Source organism: Eretmochelys imbricata, chromosome 8 (genome assembly GCF_965152235.1).
Source record: "Eretmochelys imbricata isolate rEreImb1 chromosome 8, rEreImb1.hap1, whole genome shotgun sequence".
NCBI classification, from domain to species: Eukaryota; Metazoa; Chordata; order Testudines; family Cheloniidae; genus Eretmochelys; species Eretmochelys imbricata.
In genome coordinates, this window is record NC_135579.1 from 103,396,853 (window position 1) to 103,410,242 (window position 13,390).

General features: G+C 53.4%; 1 protein-coding gene across 2 annotated transcripts in view; it reads left to right on the forward strand.

Moving 5' to 3' along the window:
* The first annotated feature begins 234 nt into the window (after window positions 1–234).
* The window catches only part of POMGNT1 (protein O-linked mannose N-acetylglucosaminyltransferase 1 (beta 1,2-)), a 30,744-nt gene continuing 17,588 nt past the window's right edge, over window positions 235–13,390 (forward strand). The window contains exons 1-8 of one of the 2 annotated variants that reach the window (XM_077824364.1): window positions 235–334; window positions 1,356–1,596; window positions 6,409–6,517; window positions 8,888–9,003; window positions 9,519–9,584; window positions 11,068–11,181; window positions 12,446–12,563; window positions 12,954–13,052. In XM_077824364.1, coding sequence (XP_077680490.1) covers window positions 1,477–1,596; window positions 6,409–6,517; window positions 8,888–9,003; window positions 9,519–9,584; window positions 11,068–11,181; window positions 12,446–12,563; window positions 12,954–13,052 — 742 coding nt within the window. In that variant the 5' untranslated portion in view covers window positions 235–334; window positions 1,356–1,476. The remainder of the gene's footprint in view (window positions 335–1,355; window positions 1,597–6,408; window positions 6,518–8,887; window positions 9,004–9,518; window positions 9,585–11,067; window positions 11,182–12,445; window positions 12,564–12,953; window positions 13,053–13,390) is intronic. The other variant, XM_077824365.1, reaches the window with a different exon arrangement.

Below are 13,390 nucleotides of genomic sequence, written 5' to 3' on the forward strand. Positions count from 1 at the left end.
TGGGAAGCTGCCGCTGGCTCCGGAGTGGACCCCCCCCCCCCGCCAGCTTTCCCCTTTAAGAGCAGGCTGCTGGCTGCGCGGCCCGCGCCGGAAGCAGGCGGGCGCGCCGAGTCCAGCCTCCCCCGAGCCGCCGCCGCTGCTGCTCCGCGACCGGGGGCGGCGGCTGCTCCGCGGAGCCCAGCGCCCGCCCCGCGAGGAGGGGGCCCGGCTGCAAGGGGCCGCCGGCGGGGCGCTGCCGAGCCGGGAGAGCCCGTAACCCGCCGTCCCGGCCCCGGGGCCGCCCGGCCCGCCGGCAACACTGTTGCAAAGCCGGGCGCCGCTTCCGTCGGGACAGGTGCGCCGGTGGCTGAACCGAGGGGGCGGGGGAGGAGCGATGCGGGCGGGGGAAGGCCCTCCCCAATTGCCCCCCCCCCGCCCTCCAGCATAGGGGGGCTCTGCTAGTGGATTCCCCCCAGAGCTGGTCTCCTACCCCCCACCCCCGGCCTAACTCGCTTAGCGTTTAAAACTCCCCTTCCCCCCACCTTCTCTGAGCCCAGGCCCCACAGAGATACTTCAGCCTGCCTGCCAGGCGCCCTGCCCCGGCCCCCCCCCCCCCCCCCCAATATTACAGCGCACGGCGGTGACCCTGCGGCTGGAGCACTCCCGTTGGGCGTGCGGGGCAAGTCGTGGGAAGGGGAGCTGGGATTTGGGGGGGTTCTGTGCCCCCCTCCCCCCGATCCTGTCTAGTGTGCATGGCACCCCGCTGGGTTTACAGACTCCCCTGGCTTGGCGTGGCTGCTTCCCTGGCGTTCTCAGGGAGCCCCTGGAACAGCGCGGGGCGGGACGGCAGGAGAGTGCCCTCACCCCCTAGCTAATGAGCCCGGACCAGGGTCTGGGGCAGTGTGGGGTGAGAGCAGAGCTCGGTTTCCCGCTGCGCAGCATGCCAATGCTGCTGTCCCTGCTGCAGACACCTGTTCCATTAGGAACTGGACTGAAGCCACCAGCTCACTCCACGCAGGTCAGTAAATGGCTCTTGGTGGCTACCAGCCTCTGCCAGGTTGTAACCGGTGGCCCAGGGACAGAGCTCCTGGCAACCCCTTGAGCCAAGCGTCGCGGATCACGACACCTGCCCCTCAGCCTAGAAAGAGAGGGTGGGGTTGCTCACACTGCTAGCAAATTATCACTCCTGATTGTGCTAGGGGCTGATTTTTGCACTGACGTTGGCTCGGGGTGACATCTGTCTGCCCTGCAGCTAACTCCGTGCCCTAAGGGTCACTCTGATCCAGAGCACCTGCACGTCCTCTTCTTTTCCTTCCCTGCCCAGTGTCAGGCCGGGAGTGGGTGGAAGAGGTTATCCCTTCCTGGTTCAACCACAGGTCTTCTGCACCTGCTGATCCTGTCGCAGCAGGGACCCTCGAAGGAATGGGACCGGAGCCTACCAGATCCTGACAGCTGCCCCAGGCTGCTCCCCTCACCCATCTTCCTCGCCCCGTGATAATGGATGAGTGGAAGCCCAACGCTCCAGCCAAACAGTTTGTCCCACGGAAAAACCGGAGCTGGTACCTCGCCTGGAAGTACAAGCTGATGAATCAGAGAGCCGTCAGGCGGCTATGCCAGGTGAGTTCTCTGGAGTAATGAGAATCCTGCCTATGGGATTAAAGAAGATAAACTTGCAAAGCCCATGGATTATGGAGTCTCTGTGTTGGTGGAAACGGCTGCAGCCCCTGTGACCTAACATGGTGGAAGAGAATAACTTGTCCAGTCAGAAGCCACCTGAATTACATTGTACTCTTAAAATGCAGAATGGAATGAGTCTGACCCTCCTTTAGCTACAGCACGTGCCTGCAGCCAGTTAAAGATTTTTCTTCCGCAGACAAAGGGTTTTTTTATGGACTTCACCAGTGGTTAGATGTTGTTTATTACTGGGACAAGCACAGCTCAACAACTGTTAAAGAGCATTTCCAGGAGAGGAGGGTGGGCTTGCTTGGGGCCTAGTTTTGAACTCTAGCTCTGGGTTTGGCATCCAGGGGGAAAGGGAAATCCTTGCGAGGCTTCGACTAATATGGCTTCTCCGCTGCGATCTTGGCCAGGGAAACTAGAGCCAGTCCATTTTTTGTTGTGTGATCCCTGTGCACTACCAAGAGAGATGCTCTTGGTCTCCGTGCTGCAGGGGGAGTGGGTAGCTCTTTCTTCGCTCCTAGCGGAACATGGTTTTGATTTATTTGTCAGTCTATTTCAGGAGCTGCCCCATCGCCACACTTTCTGAGCATCTTGCAATTACTGTATATGTCCTCACGACATCCTGGTAATGCACATTGCACGGGGGGAGGGGAATCCCAAGTGTACACACAAAATGATGGGATCTAAATTAGCTGTTACTGCTCAGGAAAGAGAGCTTGGAGTCACTGTGGATAGTGTCGGAAAACCCACTCAATGTGCAGCGGCAGTCAAAAACGGTAACCATGTTAGGAACCATTAGGAAAGGGATCGGTAATAAAACAGTAAATATCATAATGCCGCTGTATAAATCCATGGTATGCCCACATCTTAAATACTGTGTGCAGTTCCAGATGGTCCCATGTCAAAAAAGATAAGTTAGAATTAGAAAAGGTACAGAGAGAGGCAACAAAAATGATTAAGGGATGGAACAACTTCCACATGAGGAGAGATTAAAATGACTGGGACGTCTCAGCTTGGAAAAGAGACGATTATGCGGCGGCGGGGGGGGGGGGGGGGAGGGGATATGATAGAGGTCTATAAAATCATGACTGGTGTGGGGAACGTGAATAGGGAAGTGTTACGTGAGGGAGTGAATAACACAAGAACCAGAGATCAGCCAATGAAATTTAATAGGCAGCAGGTTTACAACACACCAAAGGAAGTATTACTTCACATAAGACATAAGCAACCTGTGGAACTCCTTGCCAGGGGATGTTGTGACGGCCAAACTTCTACATAAAAGAATTAGATACATTCATGGAGCATAGATCCATCAATGGCTATTAGTCAAGATGGTCAGAGATGCAACCCCATGATGCGGGTGCCCCCAGTCTATGACTGGCAGATGCTGGGAGTGGACCACAGAGGATGGATGACTGCCTGTTCTGTTCATTCCCTCTGAAGCACCTGGCATTGGCCACTGTCGGAAGACTGGATCCTGGGCTAGGTGGACCATTGCTCTGACCCAGTCTGGCCGTTCTGACTTTCTAAGAAAGTGCTGTGACACCGTCTGTACAATGGGGATGTTGAAAGGCTAAGCCCAGGGTCACACAGAGAATCTGTGGCAGAGCAGGGACTCCCAAGTCCTAGGCCAGGGCTGTAACCACTAGACCGTCCTGCCTCTGCGTGTGCAGAAGCAAATAGTTTAGAGGCCCTGTAATAAAGCGCTGGCAAGTGCATGTGTGTGTGTGCACTCCAGAAAGCTGAAGGCCAGATTCTCAGCTGGTGTTGCTCTATTGAAGCCAGTTTGACCCCAGCTGAAGATCTGGTTGAGTCTCTTTGGAAGTGACCAGCTGATGGGGATGGACATGCCGGAGGCATTGGGCGGCTGCTTCAGAAGCAGCTGTGGAAAGCCGCACAGTTCAGCAGCTTGCTGGCCAGCCTGGTGTGCGTCCTACCGAGACTCGGGACCTAGCTGTGGGAGAGTGGTGGGCGAGGGGTGAAGGGAATGAGCCCATGCCAGGGTGGGAAAATTTAAAGGGGGTATTAACCTGTTACTCAAGAATTAATAGTCACTTGACTTGCCTGTCAGCTTCCATTTGAGGATCTCAAAGCAAAACTGTAACTCTGATGAACTAAAACTTGGTGAGAGGTGAAGAGAAGAATCTGTTATGATCTATGCTTTGTACATTGACGTGGCCTGATCGGGGCTTGAGTACTGCTGTGATGGGCGCTGCTGAAAAACCTCCATAGAAAATTAAGCTTTGCCAGCCCCTAGTGCTGTTGGTGTGGCCCCATTTTTCAGATGGTGAAACAGGAAGAGAGAAAAGAAGTGACTTGTCTGAGATCACCCAGTGAGTCAGTGGTGGAGTGAGGGACAGAACCCAGAGTCGATGCCTTAGCTGCTCCTACTGCCACCACCAGCTAAGGATATTTATAGCTTCTGTTGATAAGCCCTGGCTAATAAACAACCCAAACAGGGGGCCTGGGAGTCGAATAGCTCCTCAGTATATGGCATGTGGCAAGCTTTACAGCTGCTTCAGTTTGTAGATAAAGCAAATGGCCAGGTGTGAACCAGTCGGGTTCTGATTTGTATTGGACAAGGGTGGGACCTTTTTAAGAAGCACTTTCGCAGTGGGGTGGGTGGAAACTGATGGTATTGCTCCCGTGTCAGAGACCCACGGAGCCTGTGCTGGCTGCTCGCTCTGCATCCCCTTCCCCATCCTGTTACCTGTGCATTGTTGACCCTGATTTGGTGGCGCTGCTCTTCTGTTAAACAAGCCCTTTACCCCTGTGTCAGGCAGGATCTGCTCCTGTGTCTGTCCCTCCTGTCCAAAAGCAGCACACCTTTAGGCTGTCCTGATGAATGTAATCAGTGGCCCGTAGCCCTTGAGATTGATATTCTAGCTCGATGGGCATTGCAATGGAAATCCAGTCATTCAAACCCATGGATGCGCCTTCTATCTTGCTGCATGGCCGCTAGTCTAGGTAGCCTCGCAGCCGCTCCGCAGGAGAGTGGCATCCTCCCAGCCCATGTGGCCTATATGGGAGCCCTTTCTGTGCTCTGTGCTGTGTGTGTGTGTGAGTCTTCACAAGAAGGGAACGTGTTTCTGTGCAGAGCTGTATAAGACCCTGGTGCTATCTAAAGGCTCTTCAGTACCAATGTAACGACGCTGTTGGCGTCAGTAACAAAATCTGGGCTGGCGCACTGTGCAGCGAGCTCCCTGGAACCAGCCTGCTCTTGCCTACTCTGGCTACCACCAGCGAGAGGAAAAACTCTGGGTGCTTCAATGACAAGCTGGAGCAGAAGGGGTAGCTGGGAGGGTGGCTTTCTTTTGCTGGATTGCTCCTCTCCAACAGGCTTAACCAACTAATCGGCTCTTGTTTTTTATCTGCTGTCTTTCCCCATAGCCTGGCTCCTAGACACAGCTCCACTGGTATAATGAGGCAGTTGCTAATAGAAGTCAAGTGGCGGTAGACAATAACAAAACTCCAGGCTGGTCTGAGGCCATGTGGCTCAGTGGACCTGCCCCCCCATCTGCTGAGTGTGTGATAGACGTATTCGGTGCCCAGTGAGCAAGTGGCATTCTCCATTGGTCAGTTTCCAACCTTGCAGTCATAAATAATCTGGTGCCGGCTGCTTTGGTGGAAGGCTCTCTGAGTATTAACTAGAGCTAAAGCTGGCAGGCCGGGCACCAGAGTATGTAGCAGAGTAAAGGAACCTTGTCTCTTGTTTGTTGCTCTTTCCCATGGCTTTGAGCATGGGAGTATTGCTTCCAGTGGGAATGTGATCAGCTACTTTAGTGACTTCCAGCTTTTGTGACTCAAACTATGTATATAGCCCCCCTAGCATCTAAACCCGTCCCTACCCCAAATGAGGGGTATCCGCCTCCTTTTACAGATGGGAGGGACACTAACATGGTGAGAGTCATTCTACGACTTGTCCGAGGTCACGCAGGGAGCATGACAACACCAGGATTTGAACTCAGATCGCCAGAGCCCCAGTCCCTGTGGTTAGGGGACTGGCCACCCTTTCTGTCTCAGTTTCAGCCCTGAAAGGTCATTTCTATCTCCTGCTGTATCCTCAGCCCAAAGGTGACTGGGGGAGGATTGCATTGGAGTAGGGAAGGCAATTGATACTGGAAGCTCACCCCTGAAGTTCCAGGAGAGACCTCTGTCTCCTCGTAGGTCTGCCTTACGATGGGCTCTTTCATTACGATAGCATCACAGGCAGCTGGGCCATGTGACGTTCTCTGCAGCGTTCAGTGTCATGGAGGTGACTGCATTGCTGTCTCCAGGCAGGCAGAGGAAATAAAATACTGCTCTTCTCTCTTTCCCCTAGACCTCTGACTGCGCTCATCTCTGCAGCGATTCATGCGCCCAGATCGTAATGCAGGGGAAGTTAAGGTTTCTGTCAGAGGTGTAATTCTGAATCTCCTGACGTTTGCACTATTCTAATGTGGTTGATTTTTCCTCTCCTCACGCACCCCTGTGAGGCAGGGGTGTTATCCCCATGGTACAGGTGGGGAAACTGAGACACGGCAAGGCTAAGTGACTAGCCCAAATCATACAGGAAGAGTGTGGCAGAACTGGGAATAGAACCTGGGTGTTTCAAGTTCTACACAAACACCCTAGCCACTGGACCACCCTTTCTTCTGTGTGCTAGGGAAAACTATGGCTATCTGAGATCCTCTGTGAGGATCATATTGTGGTTTATCCTAACACGTTGTTGTGCGGCGTGTAACTGACCCAGAACTTTTTGCCTTGCAGATGAGTGCCATCCTCTTTCTGCTTGTGACTGTGATTGTGAATATTAAGCTGATCTTGGACACTAGAAGAGCTGCCAGCGAGGGGGAGGAGGAGTCTGCCCAAGACTATGGTGAGTCTGAGGGGCCTGGGTCAAGGCGGCAGCAGTCGACGCATTCCCATGCTACCTTGCCAATGCGTGCGGCCGTGCCGTAACCAGAGCTAGTTAGAAAACAGGCTTTGTCAAAACTTTCCATGGGGGGGAAAACGTCCACTTTGTTTGGCAAACAAAATCTAAACCAAAAATATTTTTAGTTGGAAATGCTGCCGTGGTGCCTTATGGGAGTTGTATTTCAGGTGCCATGTGCGCTTACTCTTCTACTGTATAGGCTAGGCTCCTTGTGGGACTACATCTCCCATGGTGCACCATGGTCTTACCTCATGGTGAAGGGCAGCGATTGCATCATGGGGAGTCCCCTGACCTGGTACATCCTGGGAGATGTAGTTTCATAGAATCAAAGAAGATTAGGGTTGGAAGAGACCTCAGGAGGTCATCTCGTCCAACCCCCTGCTCAAAGCAGGACCAATCCCCAACTAAATCATCCCAGCCAGGGCTTTGTCAGGCCAGGCCTTCAAAACCTCTAAGGATGGCGATTCCATCACCTCCCTAGGCAACCCATTCCAGTGCTTCACCACCCTCCTAGTGAAATAGTTTTTCCTAATATCCAACCTAGACCTCCCCCATTGCAACTTGAGACCCTTACTGCTTGATCTGGCATCTGCCACCACTGAGAACAGTCAAGCTCCATCCTCTTTGGAAACCCCCTCCAGGTAGTTGAAGGCTGCTATCAAATCCCCCCTCACGCTTTTCTTCTGCAGACTAAAGAATCTAGTTCCCTCAGCCTCTCCTCGTAAGTCCTGTGCCCCAGACCCCTAATTATTTTCAGTGCCCTCTGCTGGACTCTCTCCAATTTGTCCACATCCTTTCTGTAGTAGGGGGCCCAAAACCGGATGCAACACTCCAGATGTGGCCTCACCAGTGCCGAATAGAGGGGAATAATCACTTCCCTCGATCTGATGGCACTGCTCCTACTAATGCAGCTAACTACTGTTAGCCTTATTGGGAACAAGGGCACACTGCTGACTCATATTCAGCTTCATCCATTGTAATCCCCAGGTCCTTTTCTGCAGAACTGCTGCCGAGCCATTCGGTCCCTAGTCTGTAGTGGTGCATGGGATTCTTCCGTCCTAAGTGCAGGACTCTGCCCTTGTCTTTGTTGAACCTCATCAGATTTCTTTTGACCCAATCCGCCAGTTTGGGAATCCCTACCCTCCAGCCTATCTACCCCACCCACCCACGCCCTGCAGCTTAGTGTCATCCGTGAACTTGCTGAGGGTGTGATCCATCCCATCAGCCAGATCATTAATGAAGATGTTGAACAAAACCAGCCCCAGGACTGACCCCTGGGGCACTCTGCTTGATACCGGCTGCCAACTAGACATCAAGTTTGTCTAGAGAGCCCAGCCTATAGAAGAGAATGGGGATGAGAGGAAACAGGACTACAACTCCCATGAGGTACTAGGGCGATATGTCAAAACTGAAATATTTCAGCTTTCAGGATTTTGGTGGTTTTGAGGGAAGCATTGAAATCTTTTCCAGAAAGCAACCCTTTTTGTGGGGGGAGGGGGAGGGAAATTGTGTAACCGAAACCCCCGTTTATCTGCTGGAAAGACAATTTTTGATGGAAAACTTTTGACCAGCCCTAGCCATGACGTTGAATGAACCCTCTGCATGCTGCTAGAGATAATACGTCATTCTAGGTCTGCTCCATCCTTTGCTAGGCCGTTCATCCGGCTTTAGACCAGATAGCCCTCTCTTTTGGGTGGTTTGTCCCCCATCCGGTGTTGAGACTAAACCAGACAGAGGGTGGAGTGGCGTGCTGTTCCAAATTGCATTCTCTGTGCAGTGTGACATTGTACGCACCACGCAAGCAAGGTCATGCCGGCAGGGGTGGGCCCACGCTACTCCCAGAAGTACTGGAAAGTCTGGCATTCTGGGAATGCATGCATGGCCACCTTATCCGGCCTTGACTGCTCTGTTCAGACTGCCAGCCACGGTGGTTCTGGAGACATGGACTTCTGTCCACCCAGGGCTGGACTGACACCCCAACTGGGAAAGGCCAGGTGGTGGGTGAGGCTGGCACTTCCTCCCCTTCTCCCTCATCAAGAGTAATTAAAGAGCTGGAGGTCCTCAAGCTTTGCCACCTGGTCTCTCAAGCACTAGGGGCCATGTCAGCTGCGCTTGGTGGAAGGATGTTTTGGAACATCCCACCAGATCTGTAAAGAGAGATGCTGCAGCCTGCTGGGAGTGGCAAGAAAGCACGTGTTGTGCTGATAGGTTGGGAATCTCCCCCATCCACTGAGGGGAACCCGCTGGTCCTCGTTGCACTGAGCCACAACTAGGCAGGTAGGGCTGAGTCTTCGGGCACCCCTCTCTCCTTAGATGAAGGTGTGCAGCATCTGGAGAGCCTGCGCCGCCCCACCAGCACCAGGAAGGTCTTGGACATCGAGGTGTACTCCAGCCGGTCGAAGGTCTACGTGGCTGTGGACGGGACGACGGTGAGTGGCTGCTACAGGAGGCTGCAGGTTACCCACGTGGGCCGAGGGCGGGAGAACTGGCTTGGGTGGAACCAGAACAGACCTGATCTCCGTCACCCAGACCTTGAACTGAAGCTCTTCCTGGAGCTCCTCGTCCGAGCAGAATGCAGCTCAGGCCTTTGCCATGCTCAACAATTGAATGGCTTGAGTGTAAGCCTACTTCTGCTGCCATTGAAGTCAACGGTAAAGCTCCCATTGACTCAATGAGCTAGGATCAGACTAAGGCTTAGCGTCTAATTCTCCACCCTCTCTTTCTTTCTTCTGAGGATGGCTTGTGCTGAGTACAGTGGTAGCAGGTGGCCCACTGCCGCGAATTGGAGAAACCAGCGAAGGGCCTGGAATTTGAAGTTTAGTGAATTCTCCCGCTGTAGGAGCAGCTGTGTGACAAACCCAGCTGCCACCACTGGGGTGGAGGAGTTCCTGGGAAAGAATTGGGGAGGCCTGGCGGATTGCAACAACGTTTCTCCCTCCCGCAGGTCTTGGAAGATGACGCTCGAGAGCAGGGCAGAGGGATCCACATCATTGTGTTAAATCAGGCTACGGTAAATCGCACCGATTGTCCCTGCATGTGTTCGGGCAGGGCTGTCTGGTGTTCCTGCCCAGTGACACTGTTCCTCAATGAGGGCTAGCTACATGCGTAAGCCAGTCTTGCATTTCTCCAGGCCAAAGAGAAATCTCTGAACCCCTTCTCTTGCAATGGTACAAAAGCACTGGGTGGGTTTCTCCCTTGCTAGCCCAGCTCACAAAAGTGGAGCTGCCTTGGAATATCTGGCAACAGATGAACCCGTGTGTGAGCTGGATGCTTCAGCCCCGGGAGCTGGGTGCCTCGGCCTGGGGAAGTTGCAGCCTCAAAGGAAATGCCTTGGGAAAGCCCTGGTTGGAAGTAGTTGGAGGTGGGGCCACGGACTTCAGTGGGAGTCATTCCATTGGCATTGATGGGCTTTGGCTCATGTAGTGCAGACTTAACTCTAGTTTTGGCTTTCCAGAGTGCCAGGATGCAGGGGCAATGGAAGGTTCCTAAAAGGGGGGGGGGAGCTACCTGCACCCAAACCATGGCCCTACCCCCCATGCTCCCTCTTCCCCTGAGGCTCCACCCCCAAACTCACTCCTCCCCCATCCCCTGTCGCTCACCCTTACAGCTGGTGAAAGGTTGGTGAATCGTAGGACAGAAAGGGACCTCGAGAGGCCATCTAGTCCGGTCCCCTGTGCTCAAAGCAGGACAACATAATAACTAGCCCATCCCTGACAGGTGTTTGTCCAACCTGTTCTTAAAAATCTCCAATGATGGAGATTCCACAACCTCCCTAGGCAATTTGTTCTGCTGCTTAACTACCCTGACAGGAAGTTTTTCCTAATGTCCAACCTGCACCGCCCTTGCTGCAATTTAAACCCCCTGCTTCTTGTCCTAGCCTCAGAGGTTGATAAGAAATTTTTTTCTCTCCTCCTTGTAATAACCTTTTATGTACTTGAAAACTGTTATCATGTCCCCTCTCAGTCTTCTCTTCTCCAGACTAAACAAATCCAGTTTTTTCAATCTTCCCTCATAGGTCGTTTTCTAGACCTTTTATCATTTTTGTTGCTCTTCTCTGGACGTTCTCCAGTTTGTCCACATCTTTCCTGAAATGTGGCCCCCAGAAATGGACACAATACTCCTGGTGAAGCCTAATCAGCACGGAGTAGAACGGAAGAATTACTTCTCTTGTCTTGCTTACAACACTCCTGCTAATACATTCCAGAATGATGTTTGCGCTTTTTTTTTTTTTTTTGGCAACAGGGTTACCCTGTTGACTCATATATTTAGCTTGTGATCCACTACGACCCCCAGATCCCTTTATACAGTACTCTTTCCTAGGCAGTCATTTTCCCAGTTCGTACTTGTGCAATTGATTGGGCCTTCATAAGTGGAATACTTGGCATTTGTCCTTCCTGAATTTCCTCCAGTGAGGAGTTTTGGGTGGTGCTCGTGTCCGGGGGCCTGGTGTACGTGCATCATGCAGGGTGTGCCATGTGTTTGAACATCTGCAGGGTCACGTGATGGCCAAGAGGGTGTTTGACACCTACTCACCCCATGAAGACGAAGCCATGGTCCTCTTCCTCAACATGATCGCTCGTGGCCGCATCCTGATCTTCTCTATTAAGGTAGGTGGGTCTGACGCCGAGGGAGACTGCAGATCACGTCACTGACGCGGATCAAGCTCTAGCAAGGCCCAGGCTGGTTCTGCTTCCCTGCAGTCTTGTCTCATGCACGTTCTAACACATGTCAGACAGTGAGCCCCATTCTCCTCCAGCTCATTATTTATATGATGGGAATGCCAGGGAATCCGTACCTTATTTATTACAGTAACACCTAGGAGCCCCAATCACAGGCCAGGACCCCACTCTGCTGTGCGCGATACAAATGCAGAAAAAAATGACAGTGCCTGCCCCCAAGGAGTTTACAATCTAAGTATAAGACGAGGTATCAAATGAATATAGATGGACAGGGAAGCCCAAGGAAACTGTGGCCGTATTGGTCAGCCTGACCGGCAGTGGTCTCAGCACACCAGCAGTCGAACCGTTGTCAAGTTTTTTTTGTAGGCATCCTGGCAAAGGGGAGTTTTGAAGGAGGATCGTGCGCGAGTTTTCAGATAGCCCCGTCTTCCCCCCCTCCCCCCCCACACTTGGAGAAAGCAAAAGGGTGTTTGTTTGAAAACACTTAAATGTGACCGCAGGGTACCGCTGTTGAGCAGAATGGGGTTACTCCTGTCTCCCACCAGCATGAGTGGGAAGAGCATCTGGATGGGTGTCTTCCTCCCCCATTGTTTTCTGTCACTCTTGGGGGTTTGTGCATTTTCTGTCCTATAAAGCGTCCTTCAGCTACAGCTTCTCTGAAACGCTCTACGTCCAAAACTCCCTGTGCCTTTCTATTTAAACTGTTCCATTTCCTGATTTCTGACTGACACTTGCATGCGGCATCGCCTGTCTCAGGTGGGAAATAGCTTGGAAGATACGTTCTCCAGAGGAATTAAGATAAACTTTTTTTTAATCCATCATGCAACTTACTATGCGTTGTGACCTAGAGGCAACGTCTTTCTTTCTGTCTGATCTTTGCAAGGGCAGCGATCCTGAGTCGGAAACGCATGGCTGCTCTGACCTTCCCTGTGGGTCTGCTTAGCGCCCTCAATTCGCAGGGAGGTGAATCGCCCTGCAGCCGGTGCGCATCAGCGAGCTCTGCTGGGGGGAGTGAGTGGAAGAGGCCTTCCAACCGCCAGCTCCGAAATGTGGCTCTCTGGGGCTGAGGCTCCAGTGGGATTTAGAGGGGGGACAATGGGAAGACCACCCTGCTGGCTGCAGTGGGAGATGGATGCTGCCGGTTCAGAGCAGGGGAAGATGCCACCTCACGATGTGTTTTGTTCCGTTCCAGGACGAAGGCTCCTTCCACCTTAAAGACTCGGCAAAGAGCCTCCTGAAGAGCTTGGGAAGCCAGGTCGCCTCGTCCCTCAGCTGGAGGGACATGTGGAGCTTTGTGGGGAAGAAAGGAGGTGAGAGCCCTGCTCCGGCCGGGGCCAGACGGGAGGGGAGACAGAAGGGATGGACTCTGGCTAACTGGACGGAAATGGCATCCCCTCAGTGAGTGGGGGCACGGGGGGTAATCCCACAAACCCCGTCCTTACCCTGCGGTGTCCGAGCAGAGTTGACATCTTTTGGCCATGGGGGCCTGCGCCCTGGGTGCAGGTTGAGTGTTGGGGGGAGAGAGACACGTCTCCTTCTCAAGCACCTGTCATTGTTGGAGGGTAGGAGGTACCAGCTGGTCTCTCGGTGATGACGTGGGTTCTGGCTGGCTCTGTACAGCGGCCAGGGGGACGGGCATGGTTGGGTATCTGAGTGCCGTTCGGCAGCACCCTGGGTCTGACTGCACGTCCACCCCTCAGGCGAGGTGTATGGCGAGAAGCATTCCAAGTCTCCGGCGCTCTCCACATGGGGGGACCCCGTCTTGCTGAAGACCGAAGTCCAGCTGACCTCCGTGGAAGGTAGGTGAATCGGGGGGGGCTCCTCCAGACCGGGGCAAAGAGCCGCTGGGTGGGCGGGCGCCCCATCGCACGCCTCACTTGGATAAGAGGTGAGGGCTGCAGGAGAGAGACGGACGCTGCGGGGAGACCCTGGCTCTGCCTCAGCACCTGCAGCTGGAGAACCCCTCTCAAGAAGAGATCAACCCCCATTCTCAGTGGGGGCGGGTGGGAGGGCGGGGTTGAGAGGGGTTGGCGGGGGGTGGGAAACCAGATTCTGCTGTAAATCTGACCCCATGGAAATGAGAAATGATTGGGGAGGAGGGGCAGTGTGGCCTAGTGGATGGGGCTCTCGGCTCAGA